General features: G+C 35.7%; 3 protein-coding genes across 5 annotated transcripts; all 3 read right to left on the bottom strand.

Annotated features, from left to right (window-relative positions):
- Nucleotides 1-2: 2 nt before the first annotated feature.
- Nucleotides 3-3,294, bottom strand: LOC117911148. The gene is made up of 3 exons (XM_034825359.1): nucleotides 2,698-3,294; nucleotides 602-808; nucleotides 3-516 (listed from the first exon to the last, which is right to left on the bottom strand). Exons 1-3 carry the CDS (start codon nucleotides 3,271-3,273, stop codon nucleotides 439-441), a joined length of 861 nt encoding a protein of 286 aa, XP_034681250.1. The 5' UTR covers nucleotides 3,274-3,294; the 3' UTR covers nucleotides 3-438.
- Nucleotides 3,295-5,838: 2,544 nt separating this feature from the next.
- LOC117911537 (protein terminal ear1 homolog) lies at nucleotides 5,839-7,920 on the bottom strand. Its single transcript, XM_034825945.1, has 4 exons — nucleotides 7,289-7,920; nucleotides 6,976-7,116; nucleotides 6,733-6,874; nucleotides 5,839-6,426 (listed from the first exon to the last, which is right to left on the bottom strand). The coding sequence occupies exons 1-4, from the start codon at nucleotides 7,918-7,920 to the stop codon at nucleotides 6,280-6,282; spliced, it is 1,062 nt and encodes a 353-aa protein (XP_034681836.1). The 3' UTR covers nucleotides 5,839-6,279.
- A 1,763-nt stretch (nucleotides 7,921-9,683) lies between these two features.
- On the bottom strand, nucleotides 9,684-14,086 carry LOC117911659 (D-ribulose kinase). 3 transcript variants are annotated; one of them, XM_034826065.1, is made up of 9 exons: nucleotides 13,990-14,086; nucleotides 13,672-13,913; nucleotides 12,735-12,874; nucleotides 12,380-12,632; nucleotides 12,148-12,280; nucleotides 11,208-11,296; nucleotides 10,685-10,962; nucleotides 10,107-10,176; nucleotides 9,684-9,986 (listed from the first exon to the last, which is right to left on the bottom strand). In XM_034826065.1, exons 1-9 carry the CDS (start codon nucleotides 14,054-14,056, stop codon nucleotides 9,777-9,779), a joined length of 1,482 nt encoding a protein of 493 aa, XP_034681956.1. In that variant the 5' UTR covers nucleotides 14,057-14,086; the 3' UTR covers nucleotides 9,684-9,776. The 3 variants fall into 3 exon arrangements, with proteins under 3 accessions (XP_034681956.1, XP_034681955.1, XP_034681957.1); XM_034826064.1 differs by having other exon boundaries at nucleotides 13,672-14,078; XM_034826066.1 differs by lacking the exon at nucleotides 13,990-14,086 and having other exon boundaries at nucleotides 12,735-12,878; nucleotides 13,672-13,760.

Raw genomic sequence — 14,086 nt, 5'->3', positions numbered from 1 at the left:
CAGAGGCAAAATGGGGCGATATTGGTCTGATAGATTATAAAAAAATTACAATTGTTTGGGTAAATGCTCAGAGAGACAATCAGAGAGATACTAGATCTAAGAATCAAGACTCGAGCTCAAGAACACACTTGCAACTAGTTTTCATCTTAGAGAAGATATCCTCTCCTTGCTTCCTCAACTCCCTACTAATTGAAACAGAAAAATACTGTCTACGTACAACCAACAACATCAAAATATGAGAACTAACTCTAGCTGCATCATTGCCTTCTTCCCATCTTGGTTTTGGAGCACTCAATTGATTCTAGGGAATCGATGTTGTTTCCTCAAACATGTAGCCTTGAGAAAGAGAAGGCTGTTTTCAGGCAGTGAAAGAGGGGAAATAGAAGAATCTTACCTGCTCTTGCAGCAGCTCTGGAAAAAGAAAAAACTGCTGAACAATTATGTGTCTCGAAATCTGCTGCTTCCTCGTCGACCACGTCCAAACACCCTTGGTGATTGTCCCTCCAGCAATTTTCCCTAACATACAAGAGATTCAGGAACAGGAAATAAAGTGTATTGCAAAAAATAATTTGTCACTCCATATGTCCTGAACATGGTTTACCGGCAATTTGGGTTTGAAAATGGCTCCTTTTCTAACATAAACTCTCCGAGCCTGTTTCCTCTTCTCCTCTGCTTTCAACTTGGTGACACTTGGCCTGTAAAGAATGACTGACCGACCAATGTGGCCAACAACAACTGAACCAGTTGATTCCTCCAATTGCTTCACCACATCAGGTAGCTCCCCTGGACAGGTGCCATGTATTTTAATCTGTGCCAAGGTTTAAGCCAGAAATCAGTTAGCTCATCACAGCAAACTGTTTCATTTCTTTACCAGGGGCAGGAGACCGGTACTAAAAAGGATGATAGGGGATGTGTAATCAAAATGATTGATTAGCTAAGAGACAAATATGTGCAATGGCCTTATTCCGACATAAACGGCTCAAAAGAAAGAGAACCACGCTGTGTTAGAACTAACATCCCAACATCTTAGAAGAGAAAAGGTCTCCTACAAGTGCTTCTGCAGCACCTTAAAACCTAAAACCAACAACATAGAAATACAAACAAAATTCTATAGCTCATTTGGGGATTTCAATAAACAAAAGGGTGCAAAAATTCTTTAAACCAGCTGAGCAAGGCAGGGTTTTTGAATTTTTTGGCCAATTCTTATGGTTAAGGAATAAGGTCCTTTCTTTTCTTTTTTTTCTTTTTTTTTTCATAAGCGTTTTGAGGAGGCATCATCAAGCAAGGGGCTACGATTTAAAAGCAAGATTAAGCACAATGACCATGTTTTAAAAGTTTGTTCAAGTCTATCTCTCTCTCTCTCTCTCTCACACACACACACACATGTATTATATAACATGATGTTTTTAGCCCCTCAATATAACAAATGATGTTTTCATCCCTTCAACTACGATCTTCTCTTATCCATTGATCCATGATTAGCTAGTTAGCTAAGTAGGTATCAATCAGCTCCAAAAAGCAGCCATGTCACTATCCATTCTTAATCAAACAAACTATTCACAGAAAAATGATTGACATAGAGATAGCAGTTCTAGAACCTCCCCTGACAGTAGGCATTGGTCTTGGTCTTTGAAACAAGAAGTTCTCTTCTCTATGTTGCTCAGCAAGCAGCTTTCTTTATTAGAAAATCACTAAACCCCACTATTACTGCTTGGGAATTCCACAGTTCAGTCTTCTGAATATATATATGCCTGATAACTTCTTTTCAACCAAGGTTTAAATCACTTGGTCTAATTTCACAATTCTCCTACCAGCCCCTTTTCAGGCTAGGGGTGTGGGTTGGTGACTGGTTTCTCAGCAGCTGAAGGCAGGATCTAAACACAAAACACCTCTTCTATTCCAGGGTAAAGCTAGATTTTAAAGGGAATTTTCAAGATTTACCAACCATCAACACTCAAAAGTTAATTATAAATATTATATGGCTATGTTTGGTTCCCAAAAATTACTAAGGAAAGAAAAAAAAATGTTTAGGAAAATGATTTTCTTAGGTTTGATTTCAACATGAAAAATATGAAAAAAAAATAAAAATCAAATATAATTAAAGAGGAAAAATAAGTTAAATGAGTTTGAACTAACATATAAAATAATTTATTGATTTTAAATCTATTTTTTATTTTCCTTCACTTTTTCCTTCCTTCCAATTTTCCCTCACATTTTCTAGGAACCAAACATAGCCTAAAGCAAAAGTTCAGTGATGGTTCAAACCATGGCCTGAAATCCCACCACCCGGCAAAACCAATTCCAAGAACTAGCCTCCATAACAATGGCCCAAAGCAATTGCAATCTGAGATGGATAATGCTTCTTGATCAAGCCTTAAACATTAGCCTCCATAACAATGGCCCAAAGCAATTGCAAACGTCGTAAGCTATGTTTGGTTACTGAGAGCATCCAGGAAAAAGAAACTGAACCAAATTTTGCCTCTTCAATTCTCCTTATTTGGGATCTAAGAAAAGCATTTTTTTTATTTAAAAAATATGTACTTAACCTAACACCAAAACAGCACAAACCACACTTCATACAGATAAAAAAAAATTTGCTTATTCCTTTCTCCTCCTCAAGTTTCTCAGCAAGCAAACACCAACACATATGACTAATCAAGCAACTCACATGATCATCCAAATTGGTCAGTTAATTACCTTAAGAAGCTCGTTGGATTCAAGGTTCTCGATGAATGCAGAAGCCACAGAAGCAGTAACACCCTGTTTCCCCACCAATTGACACTTGAGCTTTTTCCCCAGGCTGTGAGCATACGACGCCAGCTCTTTTTTCTCCTTTATAGTCAAATTAAACGGACGCGAAGTCTCCTTCACGGATTCCTCAGATTCGTACAGTTCCTCTTGCTTCGCAATTTCACCGCCGCTCTCTTCTTCTTCCACAATTTCGCCACCGCTCTCTTCTTCTTCCGCAAGGTCGTTTAGCAATTGTTCTTGGGGAATGGAATGCGGTTCAATGGATTGGGGAGAAGGTGTTTGAGGAAATGCGACAGAGGAGGAAGAGAGTGAGTTGCAGAGGAAGAGAGGGCGAGCGGAGGCGTGGAAAGAGAAGAGGGTGGTGCAAAGGGGAGAGAAAGTGGCGGCGGCGGCGGCAGTGGAGGTTGTGGTAGGGGAGACGCAGAAGAAGGAGAAGACGGAAGAGGATGCAAGCGGTGACGGCTGCGGACGGCGGAGAAGGTGGTGGAGCAGATGAGTAGATGATAAAGATGATGCCGCCATTTTTGTGAGGAACTGCGAACTCAGTTCAATATAAGATAAATCAGAAGATCTTTCTTTCTTTTTTATGTATATTCATAAATTATTATAATATTAAATTAATTTTATTGAATTTTATTGTGAGGATTTCCACGCATATAAATAAAATAAAATATATTTATTCTACTATTCTTGAAATTTTTAATGGGTTCGTAAATACACTAACCAATCACTTCTTTCAAATTTCGTTGATTAATAACTATAAATTTTATTTTTAAAAAATAAAATTTAGTTTTTAGAGAATTCTCAAACACTCTTATCTAAAACGTGGTTACCTAAAATCCTTTAAAAAAATAAATCTTATGAACGGAATCAATTTATATGGTATTAATAGGCAAAATAAAAATATATATAAAATAAATAAATTTAAAATTAACAAATTATTTTTATATGTTTATTTAAATTAATTTTAAATATTTTTTCTTGAAATTAAAATCATTTAATTTTAATTATATTTTATTTTATTTAATATTAAAAAATATTATATTGATAAAATTCTAATGAAAAATATGAGTTTTAACTCACTAATTTTAAAAAAAACATAAATAAAAAAAGAAAAACCTAAACTTTTATAAATCATATTAATCTTCACTCATTTAAAAATATTTTAAAATACATGCACTTTTTTATAATTCAAATAATTATTTATGATAATTTTATATGTTAATAATACCAATTAATTATTTTTTATTGTAAGAATTGTTTTAAGATTAATGAAGTAAGAAATTTTAAAAATTAAAACTAAAAATATAAAAATAAAATATTAACTTTCACTTAATTAAGGCATTATGATAGAAAATATAAATATCGAAAAAGAGTTGAAAGCATAATGGAAGTAAATATTTTATTTTTAACTTTTTTTTTGTTTTTGATTGTATTTAATTTTAATATATTTAAAAAAATTTATTTTATTGTTGATGTCAATTAACAAAATTTTTATTCAATTTTATTAAATAAAATGACATGAGAGGATTTACATCATACACGATATAAAATCATTATTAATTAGGGATTAGAAAGATTTTATTTATCACTTTAAAATCCTGGATAATTTTTTCATAATAATTTGTATCTCATATTATATAATAAAAAATTTATAATATATTTATTTGTAAAACACTTTTATCAAATTAAAATAATAAATTAATTTTGTATAATTTTATTCAATATTATCAAGTAAAATGGTATTTTAGGAAATAATTATTTGAGTTTGAAAAAATTTTATATTTTAAAATATTTTTAAATAAATGAATATAAAACTAATTTATAAAAATTGAAATTCATTTTTCTATATTTTTTAAAATTAATGAATCAAAAGTCACTCTTTCTAATTATAATGCTTGACAAATCTAATATCATTTCATTCAAATTATTTTTTACACTACTTAAAACAACATGAGAGTTTTATGATTATCCAAGGAGTAAGCATTTCATGGTCAGATAATGACTCTTGAAAACTTGTAACTAATCATTCGAGCTTAATCTTGGATGTTATATAGAGTTTGAAGAGGTTAAAAGTTTGATTCATCCCGACAAAAGAAAGTATTTTCAAGGCATTTATGACCTTCCTCTAACAGCCAGGAAAAAGGGAGGAAAGGTCGAATCAGCTAGAACAAATCTAACATCCAAACAAAGAAGTTTTTTAGAAGAGGTTGAAGGTTTAGCCTCTCTTTGTTTGTTCATCCAGCAATACAGGATATACAGGATGGATTCAAAGAAAAACGGGAGGAAAGGTCGAATCTCCTAAATAAAGACATAGGCAGAAAATGATCATCGTCTTTCCCTTACTCCACTGAATTATTCAAAGAAAATCGGCACAAGTTTTTCTTTTGGAACTACATCAAGTTATCGTCTACGATCCTACATGATTCAACAATATATTCTACATCAAGTTACACCAGCAGCCTAGCCAGCTCACCCAGTTGACTACCTCGCCCATCTAAAGCTTAATTACTTCTGATTCAAATCTCAAACACAGTATTTTCCAAGTGCAATTTTTCTCTTTCTTTCTCCTCCTTTTTTCGATTTGAAGAGACAACAATACAGGATACATAGCCGAAGCAAAGCTGAATTGGAATGATTACAACCCTAGATTTCGAATCCCAACTTCCAAGACTCATCATACATAATTTCTCTTGCACTCTACCTCTCTCTACTCCTATTTTCTACTTCACCAAACACCACCATCCCCTTCCAATTTTTATATTTAAAATCAAAATTATTTACAAACTTGTCATATGTATAAAATTTGGAGTATATACAGCATTTCTTTTATAAAAATTAATTTTAAAAAATCTGTTTCTTCTGCAAATGTCAGATAAATCATTCACATAAAATCACATTTTTTCAAAGAATGTTACTCTGATTATCAGCTGCTTACAATCAATGAAGCATCAAGTTAGAAGAGACTTTAAGAGAGAATGTCTTGCAGTTATAGCAAAAGACCTGATGAAAAAATGGAAACGAGAAAATTGAAAAACTCAGAACAGTCCAGAGAATGTCTTGCACCTTCCATTACTGTACCTGTATTACATTACAACATCACAGCTTATAACATAACATGGATTAACTACACCCATTGATGATCGATGGAAGAGGGTGGACCCCAGCACCTACCATTCCAGTGTGAAAAGGTTCAGGTGCTATGCTCCACCACTCTTTTCTTCTCAAAACCCTTCCCAACATGGGGTGGAAGGTGGACCCAGTTCCACCATTAACACTCACCCTTTAACAGCTTACCCTGATCTCGCTAACTGAAACAGAAACAGAAACAGAAACTGAACTCAACTTAAGAGTTTTTATAGGAGAAAACTGACCCAAATCTACATATTATATAAAATATAGATGTGATGGTGACAGGATGAGACACAGAAGCTGCTGCGGTTGTCATGTCAGACGACTCAGAAATCTAAACCCAGACAGCTAGATTTGGTTGGCGTGAGACTCAGATGCAATGTGGAGGAGTGGGGGTTATGCGTCGACTCTACTACCCACGGTGCTTTGCTTCACCAACTCCCTGGAGCCATCCCGAGCTGGGCTGAAGCACAAGGGTAGGAACTCATCCCATTCACACGCAAAGCTCATCTTCTCGAAGTGCTTCACCAGCGCCTCCTTCCCCTTCATTTATCGCATTTTTTCAAATCAAACCAAAACATAAAGATGATCAGATATATACATATATGAATTTATATATGATATTCTGATGCATATATATATATATATATATATATATATATATATATATATATATATGCATGGATTGTGTTGTGTGTGGGACAGCCGGAGAGTTATGATAATTGATAAAGCAAGCTTTCAAATCAAAACCCCAGAAGCCTGTATAGAGAGAAACATGCATGGAGTGTAGTGAGATAAAGATATGATCTGATATTTGTCATCAATCATCATGATTATTGGGGGCTAGACCTGGATCTTTGCGCAGACTATTTCACGTATCTTCTTAGAGTGGAAAAGTTCCCATTTCTGATTGTGAGAAGCAAAGTGAAACCTCCACACTGCTTTTGGGTGTGTGAAGTTCACAAACGCATAGCTCTTGTTCATCCCAGTACTGCACCAACAGTTAACACAACAATAACCACATTATGTATATTATAAGGTCCTCTCAAGATAAATTGAAGTTCAGGAGTTCTTAAATTAAACGTAACATACTCGAAATCTATAGGCAAATACAGAAAGTCGAAGGCTGAGACAATCCGCTCTTCCTGATCGGCTTCTTCAGAATTCTCCAACCCTAGTTTCTGATTCTCTTTCATGCAGTGCTCATCAAGGAATTGCAGTAACATTTCACGACTGATAAAAGGACAACAGCACAAGAATTACGAAAAATACATGAAAATTTACGAAACCCCGCAAATTTAAATCGCCATCAGACCTCAATATACAGATCAAAAGAACTACTATATCTTAAACGAAATTGCGCATGAAGAAGATGAATCAGAAAGAGAAGAAGAAAGGCGCATACGTGTATTTATTTGGTACGTTTCTGATCATAACGGTGGTGTCGTTGCTACCGGGCTGAATAGGCAGCACATCCTTAGGGTTTTTTTTGCGTGTAATAGGCTTCAACTCCACCTTCCCACAATACCGATTCCGATCACCATCACCAACCCTGACCCTCCAAGCCTGCTTGTTCTGGTTTTCATGCCCTCGAAACCCTTGCCCACCGCCACCTTTCCTCAAAACCCACCGATTCCTAACACCTTTACTCACTATTCTCGGACTAAACTTCTCAACAACTACCTTCTTCTCCATCACAGCTTGCTTCTCCACCTGGGTATCATCCTCAGACGAAGCCTCCACCACCGGCGACTCCATAGGCGGCGGCAACTGGAGTGGAACCGGCGAGAAAACACGCTGTGGTGAGATGAACAGAGATGGGTAAGGTAAGTAGGAGGTAGAGTAGAGAGGTGTAAAAAATGGGGTTGAGAAGCTATTGTGATAGAAGAGAAATAAATTTGGAGGCGAATAGTGGCTAGAGAAGAGAGAGGTGGGGATGAATTCGGGTGCTTGGGGGTTCAAAGTCTTCTCATCTGCCATGGAAGATTTGCAGAGCTGCTGGAACCTCCCGGACTGAGGAACGAGAAGGAGAAGCATATGCTGAGAGAATGAAATGGAGGGCTGAGAAGGTTATAGAGATTAGAGAGAGCTCCGGTTTCACGTACGACAATGTACAACTTCTTCATTGACTAGGGCTAGAAAAATAAAATAATAAGTCCAAATTGGAATAATAATAATAACATGCTGTTAGAACAAATTACTGAATTAGTTTCTATTTTCATAATATTTTGGTAACATTTTTTTTCTAAGAATTTCCTGTAAAATGCAACCTTTGTAGAATTTTTATACTGTTAAATTTTATCAAATAATTAGTTTTTATAAAATAATAATAATCTAAATGATTGTCAAAAAATAATTTAATATTTTGATATAAAAGGATATTTTTTACTATGAATTTGGTAAAAAAAAATTATACTTTTTGAATAATTTATATAAAATTACCAAATATATATTTTTGAAAACAAAAAATACTTTTAAACATCACAAAATAGATTCAACCTTTAGAAATGTTATGAATGTTACATGGACAGGCCCCTTATGAATTTCTATTAAAGATAATTTCTCATAAAAAATTTCCATATTTTTTAAAATATGTCTTGATATAATCTCTTTTTTTAATATATTTAAAAAAATTAGCATATTGTATATTTAACAAATTTTACTAGTAACTATAAGCAATACTATAATAACAACTTATTTATAATTACAAACTTTATTTTTAAAAATTAAACACGTGGATTTAATACTGTACTAAAAGTGTAATTGAGATTCTTTTCACTTCTGAATTCCTTTACTAGTCAAAACTCAAAATCTCATTTGATAATTAATGATAAACCTTGGTAAAGAAATATTTTACCCAAGAAGCAGCCGGAAGTGGTGGAATGGAGATGCGCGTGTGAAGGCGCATGAAGAAAGTGAGCGTGGAAGAGTAGAAAAAGATTTAATCATGATTACGAGAGGAGTAGGTATTAAATGCATGGATGCGGTGCCATTATCAGGTACGTGACATCATATCAGGGTCTATGCTTGTGACGGCCAATGTTCGCTTTCATTTATTGTTCCTCTACTCCGGAGTAGTACTGGTTCCTACTGTGATTCAACCTCTTCACACTTCCACCGTTGATCTTAGCCATCAACTTTTGGATAGCAATCCCATGGCTAAAACCCGCCCCACGACACGGTTTTCCACGATTGATCGTAATCATCATCATGATCAAGTACTCAATTTTTTTATCGGAAAGCTATGTTTCTCCACAGAAGTAGCCAAAATAGGGAAGGGAAATAAATTTTTTTCTTAAATTTAATTTTCATTTTCTCATTTTTTCCTATTTTGTGAACTTTATATCTCGCATAGAGTTTTTCGAGCTAACAAACGAGCTTAAAATTAAAATAAATAAGTTAAGAAATAATTTGAGATTTTTATTTAAATTTTGGATGGATTGGGGATTATAAATAAATATTTTTTTAAAATAATTAAATTTAAATTTTTTTCATTTTTAATACATATCATATAAAAAAATCGATTTTCAGTAAAATAAATTATAAAAATAATAATATTCCATTTATTTATAAAATATATTTATTTTTAATATAATTTAAAAAAATTAAAAATTAAAAATTAAAAATTAAAGGAGACTGGGCTGCGAGTTGCGCCATCGGCATCCCTAATTTAAAGTTGCATGTCGGGCCTTGAACCGATCATTTTGTGTAGGTCTCATCGGACGACATCGGAGCAAGCAGCGGGTATCGTTGGAGTCTCCCATTTACTGAGAGGCAAGGGAGGTGGGTCAACAGAATCCAAATGATAAACATCTTAATTTGATTTATAATTAACTCAAAAGTGATTAAACTATTAGGTAATAGATATCAGATTTACAATTTATACTATGCTCTCACGGAATATCTATATCTCGCTGGGCGCCCTTCAATGCCAACAGAGCAGCTCCATAGGCAGCTTCGGTTTGAATAGCCCGGCTCACAGGCAAACCAAGCACTCGTTCCCGAATCTTTGCCCATGTCCTATTTTTTGCACCACCTCCAGCAGTGAACACTTCATCAACCTGTGTTGCTCCCATGTACTTCAGTAAGCTATAAGCCTTCGCCTGAAATAACAAACACTATATGTAGTCAGGCTGTATGCAACACAATCCTCTAGTTAACAACTGTCCATTCCTTTCACTCTTGTAGATATTGGGAAGAAGAAGATGGGGGAATTTCTCTACCTCTATGCGTGCAATGGATTCAAGAATGCCGTGCAAGTACTCAACATCGCTTTCTGGCCGTGGCTGTAATCTGCGTAATAATCAAAGAAAAGATCAAACAATCCAATTATGAATCCATTTCAGCCTGCACTAGTATCACCATGTAGAGCTCCAATTCTTCCTAATGGCCAAATATAAACCATTTTGTCAGCCAGGAAGTTATTGCAGGTACCTTCCATGCAAACTAAGCCCCAGAATACACTTGTAGAATTTTGGAACAGGGCTAGAACCAAGGTGAGTTGTTTGATCGCACCTATATTTGCTTCTTCAGCCTAGTTACACTATGTTTTACGGGTTAGTTTGATGGGGAAATGTTGTAACAATGAGTAGTAATTATAAATTCTCCCGAAGATCTGCAGGGTCTTTGTTCGGATTGTTCCTAATAGCAGCAACTGATTTATATCTTAAACAAGGTGAAGTCATAAGGTTTCTTTAAGATGGTAATCATGGAAATACTTTGGTTCCTTAAGAAAAAATTTTATTTTCTTCTATTTTCTTTTCTTTCTCTTTCTTTTCTTTTTAAGGAAAAAAAAAAGTACCTGGGAACCATCTTTGGGTCGGCCACAGGAAATCTTTCGCCAACAGCATGCAGAGGATAGTAATCCAGAGGAGAGGCTTCCATGGGATTGATCTGTTCACTCAATTTCTCCAACTGCTCATCGGTAAAAATCTGCCTAAGAACAGCTCCACCTGTATTAGAAGCACCTCCAACAAGCCATTTATCATCAAGGCGATGGCTATACACTCCAAATCGAGCATCCTCAATCCTACTGGTGCTCAGTAGTTTAATAGCAAGTGTCGAACCCAAAGACGTTACCTAATAACAAACATTATGAACAAAATGCAGAGATTTGGGACAGGCTTTTGTGTCTAATTGCATTGTTAAATGATAGAAAACTCAAGAAGACAATAGGTGCTCCATATGAACAAAAATACAGGTGAGTCACATCTGTACAAAGTGATTGTACAGCATTCCTGCTAAACCAATCTACATTATAGAACTGCATGTGAAATTTTTTTCATAGCTAAAAAACAGAGGAGCAAGTCTGGCAGAAATCTCACAGCTTTCCCAGGTTGAGTAGCACGAGCTGCGAGAAACGCAGCAATGCTATCAGTGGTTCCTGTGCAGACAACACAATCCTTTGGAAAACCTGCCAAGTTTTTTCCAATACAACATCGGGTAAAGTTTAAGAAGACTAGAAAAGCCTGGCAATTTGCAATGCTGTCAATAATCAAAGTCAGGAATTACCAAATCAAACAGCAGTCAGTCGTGACATTTCCAATTGTCATGACCAAATGTGTAGCTCATCCAGACTCTAGAGCAAAATGGTTCTTTGTTCAATACAAAAAGGCCACAATTCTAGAGTTCAATTACCGTGGAAGTGAAAATGCTAGGTGCAGGCTCAGAACTACATGACAGGGAGCCATTGAAATGAGCTTATTTTCTCTTGACGATAATTCACAGCATTATATTGTATTGAGAAGGAAACTTTTTGCTTGAAATTTGAAAGTTGGTGGTTTTTCAAACTTGGAGTACAATTTGTTAGTTTCATCTTTTTGCTGCTGATCATGCAATAAAAACAGCTAGTTTATGCAACAAATGAAGGATAGTTTTTGAGAACTTCAGTGACCTGGAATGGGGGCCACAGAAGGGCCCAGTGCCATGGAGCGGAGAGAAAGGCCAGCTAAGGATCGGACAAACTTAACTAGAAAAGGCTTGGAGGATTGGAGCTTAGGCATTAAGAAAAAAAAAAGTCAGCATAAGTTTGGCAGAGGAAGGGGCAATGGAAATATTAACCCCCAATTTGAATGATCATAGTCAACGACCTTAATGAGTACTTGAAATCAATTCCCATGAAATATCCTAAAACAAAATAATATGGAAGGTGCCATTTGCTATTTTTAGATACTAATGCAGCTAAAGAATGTACATAGAAAGAACAGAACTCTGATACTACATAGCCTTCATAATTGGGACTACTAGATAGAAGGACAAGCATACCGAACTGTGTTCTTATGTCCTCCTGTAAATAACCAATCGAAGCTCCAGGAGCTTTTACAGAAGGTAAAACTCGTGAATATGGCTGAGAGAGCAGCCAAGATGGATAGGAGTCATGTTCAGGATCATAGCCAACCTGTATCACATAAAGAATGATTCATTGTGTTTCCTAATTAATCATCGAGGTAGCAAGGAGCCAGAATGCAAAGGGTCGCTATACAGATTGAATTGATACCTTCAAAGCATTGTTGTAGTCAGAAATTCCAAGCTTTCCATGAAGAAGCCACAATAGCCAATCTGCTTGATGCAACAATAGTGCATGTTCTTTATTTGAATCATCAGAATTCCACCATGAGACAAGCTTGCACAGGGTAGATGAACCAGAGCAGACTGTGTGGTTTGCAGGAGCAATGGACTTTACTATTGGCAAAGCATCAGGACAGCTCTCATTGTAGAGGAAAGGTCTCCATAATGGTTCTCCCGTGGTGCTGCATCACCAAATTTGGACGCTGGGCTTAAAGGAGATATCAATGTATAAGAAAAAAAACCATAAAACAATAAGCAATTTTTCTTCTTCTAAACTTATCTACCTATCGATGATCATAGTCGTAGCTGAAGTCCCATCTATAGAGATGGAAGCAATCAATGGACGGAGACTAACCGGAACATCTTCAAGTAGTGAAAAAAGTGTCTTTTTCCAGGAGCTCACCCAATCCATTGTTTCTTCACTCTTTCTAGACAACAAAAACAAGCTTCTCAGTTTTCTTAAAACTGAACCAGCAACGGTACAAGGCACACCAAAGGTCACCATAAACTCCACTTTGACATTGAAATATTCGCTTATCTATCAATTTTACACAGAATTACCCAATTCCAAAACAAAAATTTCCCAATTCACAATATATTCGACCCATATCAACTATTAAATTAACAAACAACCATACTGAAAGCAGTTTTCACTTCACATGTCTACAGCATTGCTACAAATTGGAACATTGAACAACTTGGATATAAATCCAAGCCTTCAATTTCAATCATGCAGCATTCAAATGTCATTGGTGAATACCAATTTGTGCTATTCTCTGAGTGTTTGGCTGTTAGCTAACTTGATAAATGGATTATGTTAAGCTACCAATTCAACCTGCAACCCAAAAGCTTAAACTGATAGGTAATGGCGGTTCAACAATGCATATCAGGCTTATCAGCCACACCCCCCTCATGGGTAGTCTTTCTTTGGGCTTACAGATGGGCTCAATATATGGGGTGGGGGAGATAGACAAGCAGTGTGGTTCTAACTTGGGAAGGCTCTAAGACCATGTTAAGCTACCAATTTGACCAGAAAATTAAGCAATTTCGGTAATGGGAATGAATATCAGCCACAGATCATTGGTCCATTCAAGCCATTCCCTGATTTAAGATTCTGGGTAAGCAAAATTGCATAAAGATTTTATTTATTTTCATTTAACTACATTCGATACCATGTTTTTAATTTAAGAAAAGCACAAGGTTGAGGTCCAATAAGCCTACCATATATAGAAGGGGATACTCCCTCTTTCCTTGGGCCTGAATTGTTCCTTGCTTGTCAATAAGAACAAACCTCGCTCCAGAGGTCCCAAAGTCCATACCCAGATAAAGCCTATGACCCACTTGCCCAGAAAATTCTCCATCGTCTTTATTGCTTCCAGGGTTCATCATCATTCTTGCTTTCGCTTTGGTTGCAGTTTTATGCAGCTGATGCCTCCAAAATGGCTTTTTTGAATTGCAGCATCCTGAGAAGTTGAAATCACATGTATCAGTATAAAAAGACCCATTAAAATCTGCAATTGATTCTATCAACTTTTTTGCCTTGTTTGGCTGATGGAGGGCAGAGAGATGGGAAAGAGCATGTGGGCTGCTGGATTGAGGCATGCATCTCTCTTCTTCCAGTGCTTTCTTTGTTGAT

The sequence above is a fragment of the Vitis riparia genome, chromosome 3 (genome assembly GCF_004353265.1).
Source record: "Vitis riparia cultivar Riparia Gloire de Montpellier isolate 1030 chromosome 3, EGFV_Vit.rip_1.0, whole genome shotgun sequence".
Classification (NCBI taxonomy): Eukaryota; Viridiplantae; Streptophyta; class Magnoliopsida; order Vitales; family Vitaceae; genus Vitis; species Vitis riparia.
Note: the sequence above shows the minus strand (reverse complement) of the source record. Positions and strands in the feature narration are given on the sequence as shown.

What these genes read in the sequence shown, in the direction of transcription:
- LOC117911537 (XM_034825945.1), bottom strand. Translation starts at nt 7,920, where the DNA reads ATGCTTCTCCTTCTCGTTCCTCAGTCCGGGAGGTTCCAGCAGCTCTGC. An exon ending in AACGTACCAAATAAATACAC is followed by an intron (nt 7,117 to 7,288) that starts GTATGCGCCTTT and finishes TCCTTTTATCAG; the next exon opens with TCGTGAAATGTTACTGCAAT. An exon ending in TAGTCTGCGCAAAGATCCAG is followed by an intron (nt 6,427 to 6,732) that starts GTCTAGCCCCCA and finishes CGATAAATGAAG; the next exon opens with GGGAAGGAGGCGCTGGTGAA.
- LOC117911148 (XM_034825359.1), bottom strand. Translation starts at nt 3,273, where the DNA reads ATGGCGGCATCATCTTTATCATCTACTCATCTGCTCCACCACCTTCTC. An exon ending in AATCCAACGAGCTTCTTAAG is followed by an intron (nt 809 to 2,697) that starts GTAATTAACTGA and finishes ACCTTGGCACAG; the next exon opens with ATTAAAATACATGGCACCTG. An exon ending in TTTTCAAACCCAAATTGCCG is followed by an intron (nt 517 to 601) that starts GTAAACCATGTT and finishes CTTGTATGTTAG; the next exon opens with GGAAAATTGCTGGAGGGACA.
- LOC117911659 (XM_034826064.1), bottom strand. Translation starts at nt 14,052, where the DNA reads ATGCCTCAATCCAGCAGCCCACATGCTCTTTCCCATCTCTCTGCCCTC. An exon ending in ACTACAACAATGCTTTGAAG is followed by an intron (nt 12,281 to 12,379) that starts GTATCAATTCAA and finishes TATGTGATACAG; the next exon opens with GTTGGCTATGATCCTGAACA. An exon ending in GACCCAAAGATGGTTCCCAG is followed by an intron (nt 10,177 to 10,684) that starts GTACTTTTTTTT and finishes ATTATTACGCAG; the next exon opens with ATTACAGCCACGGCCAGAAA.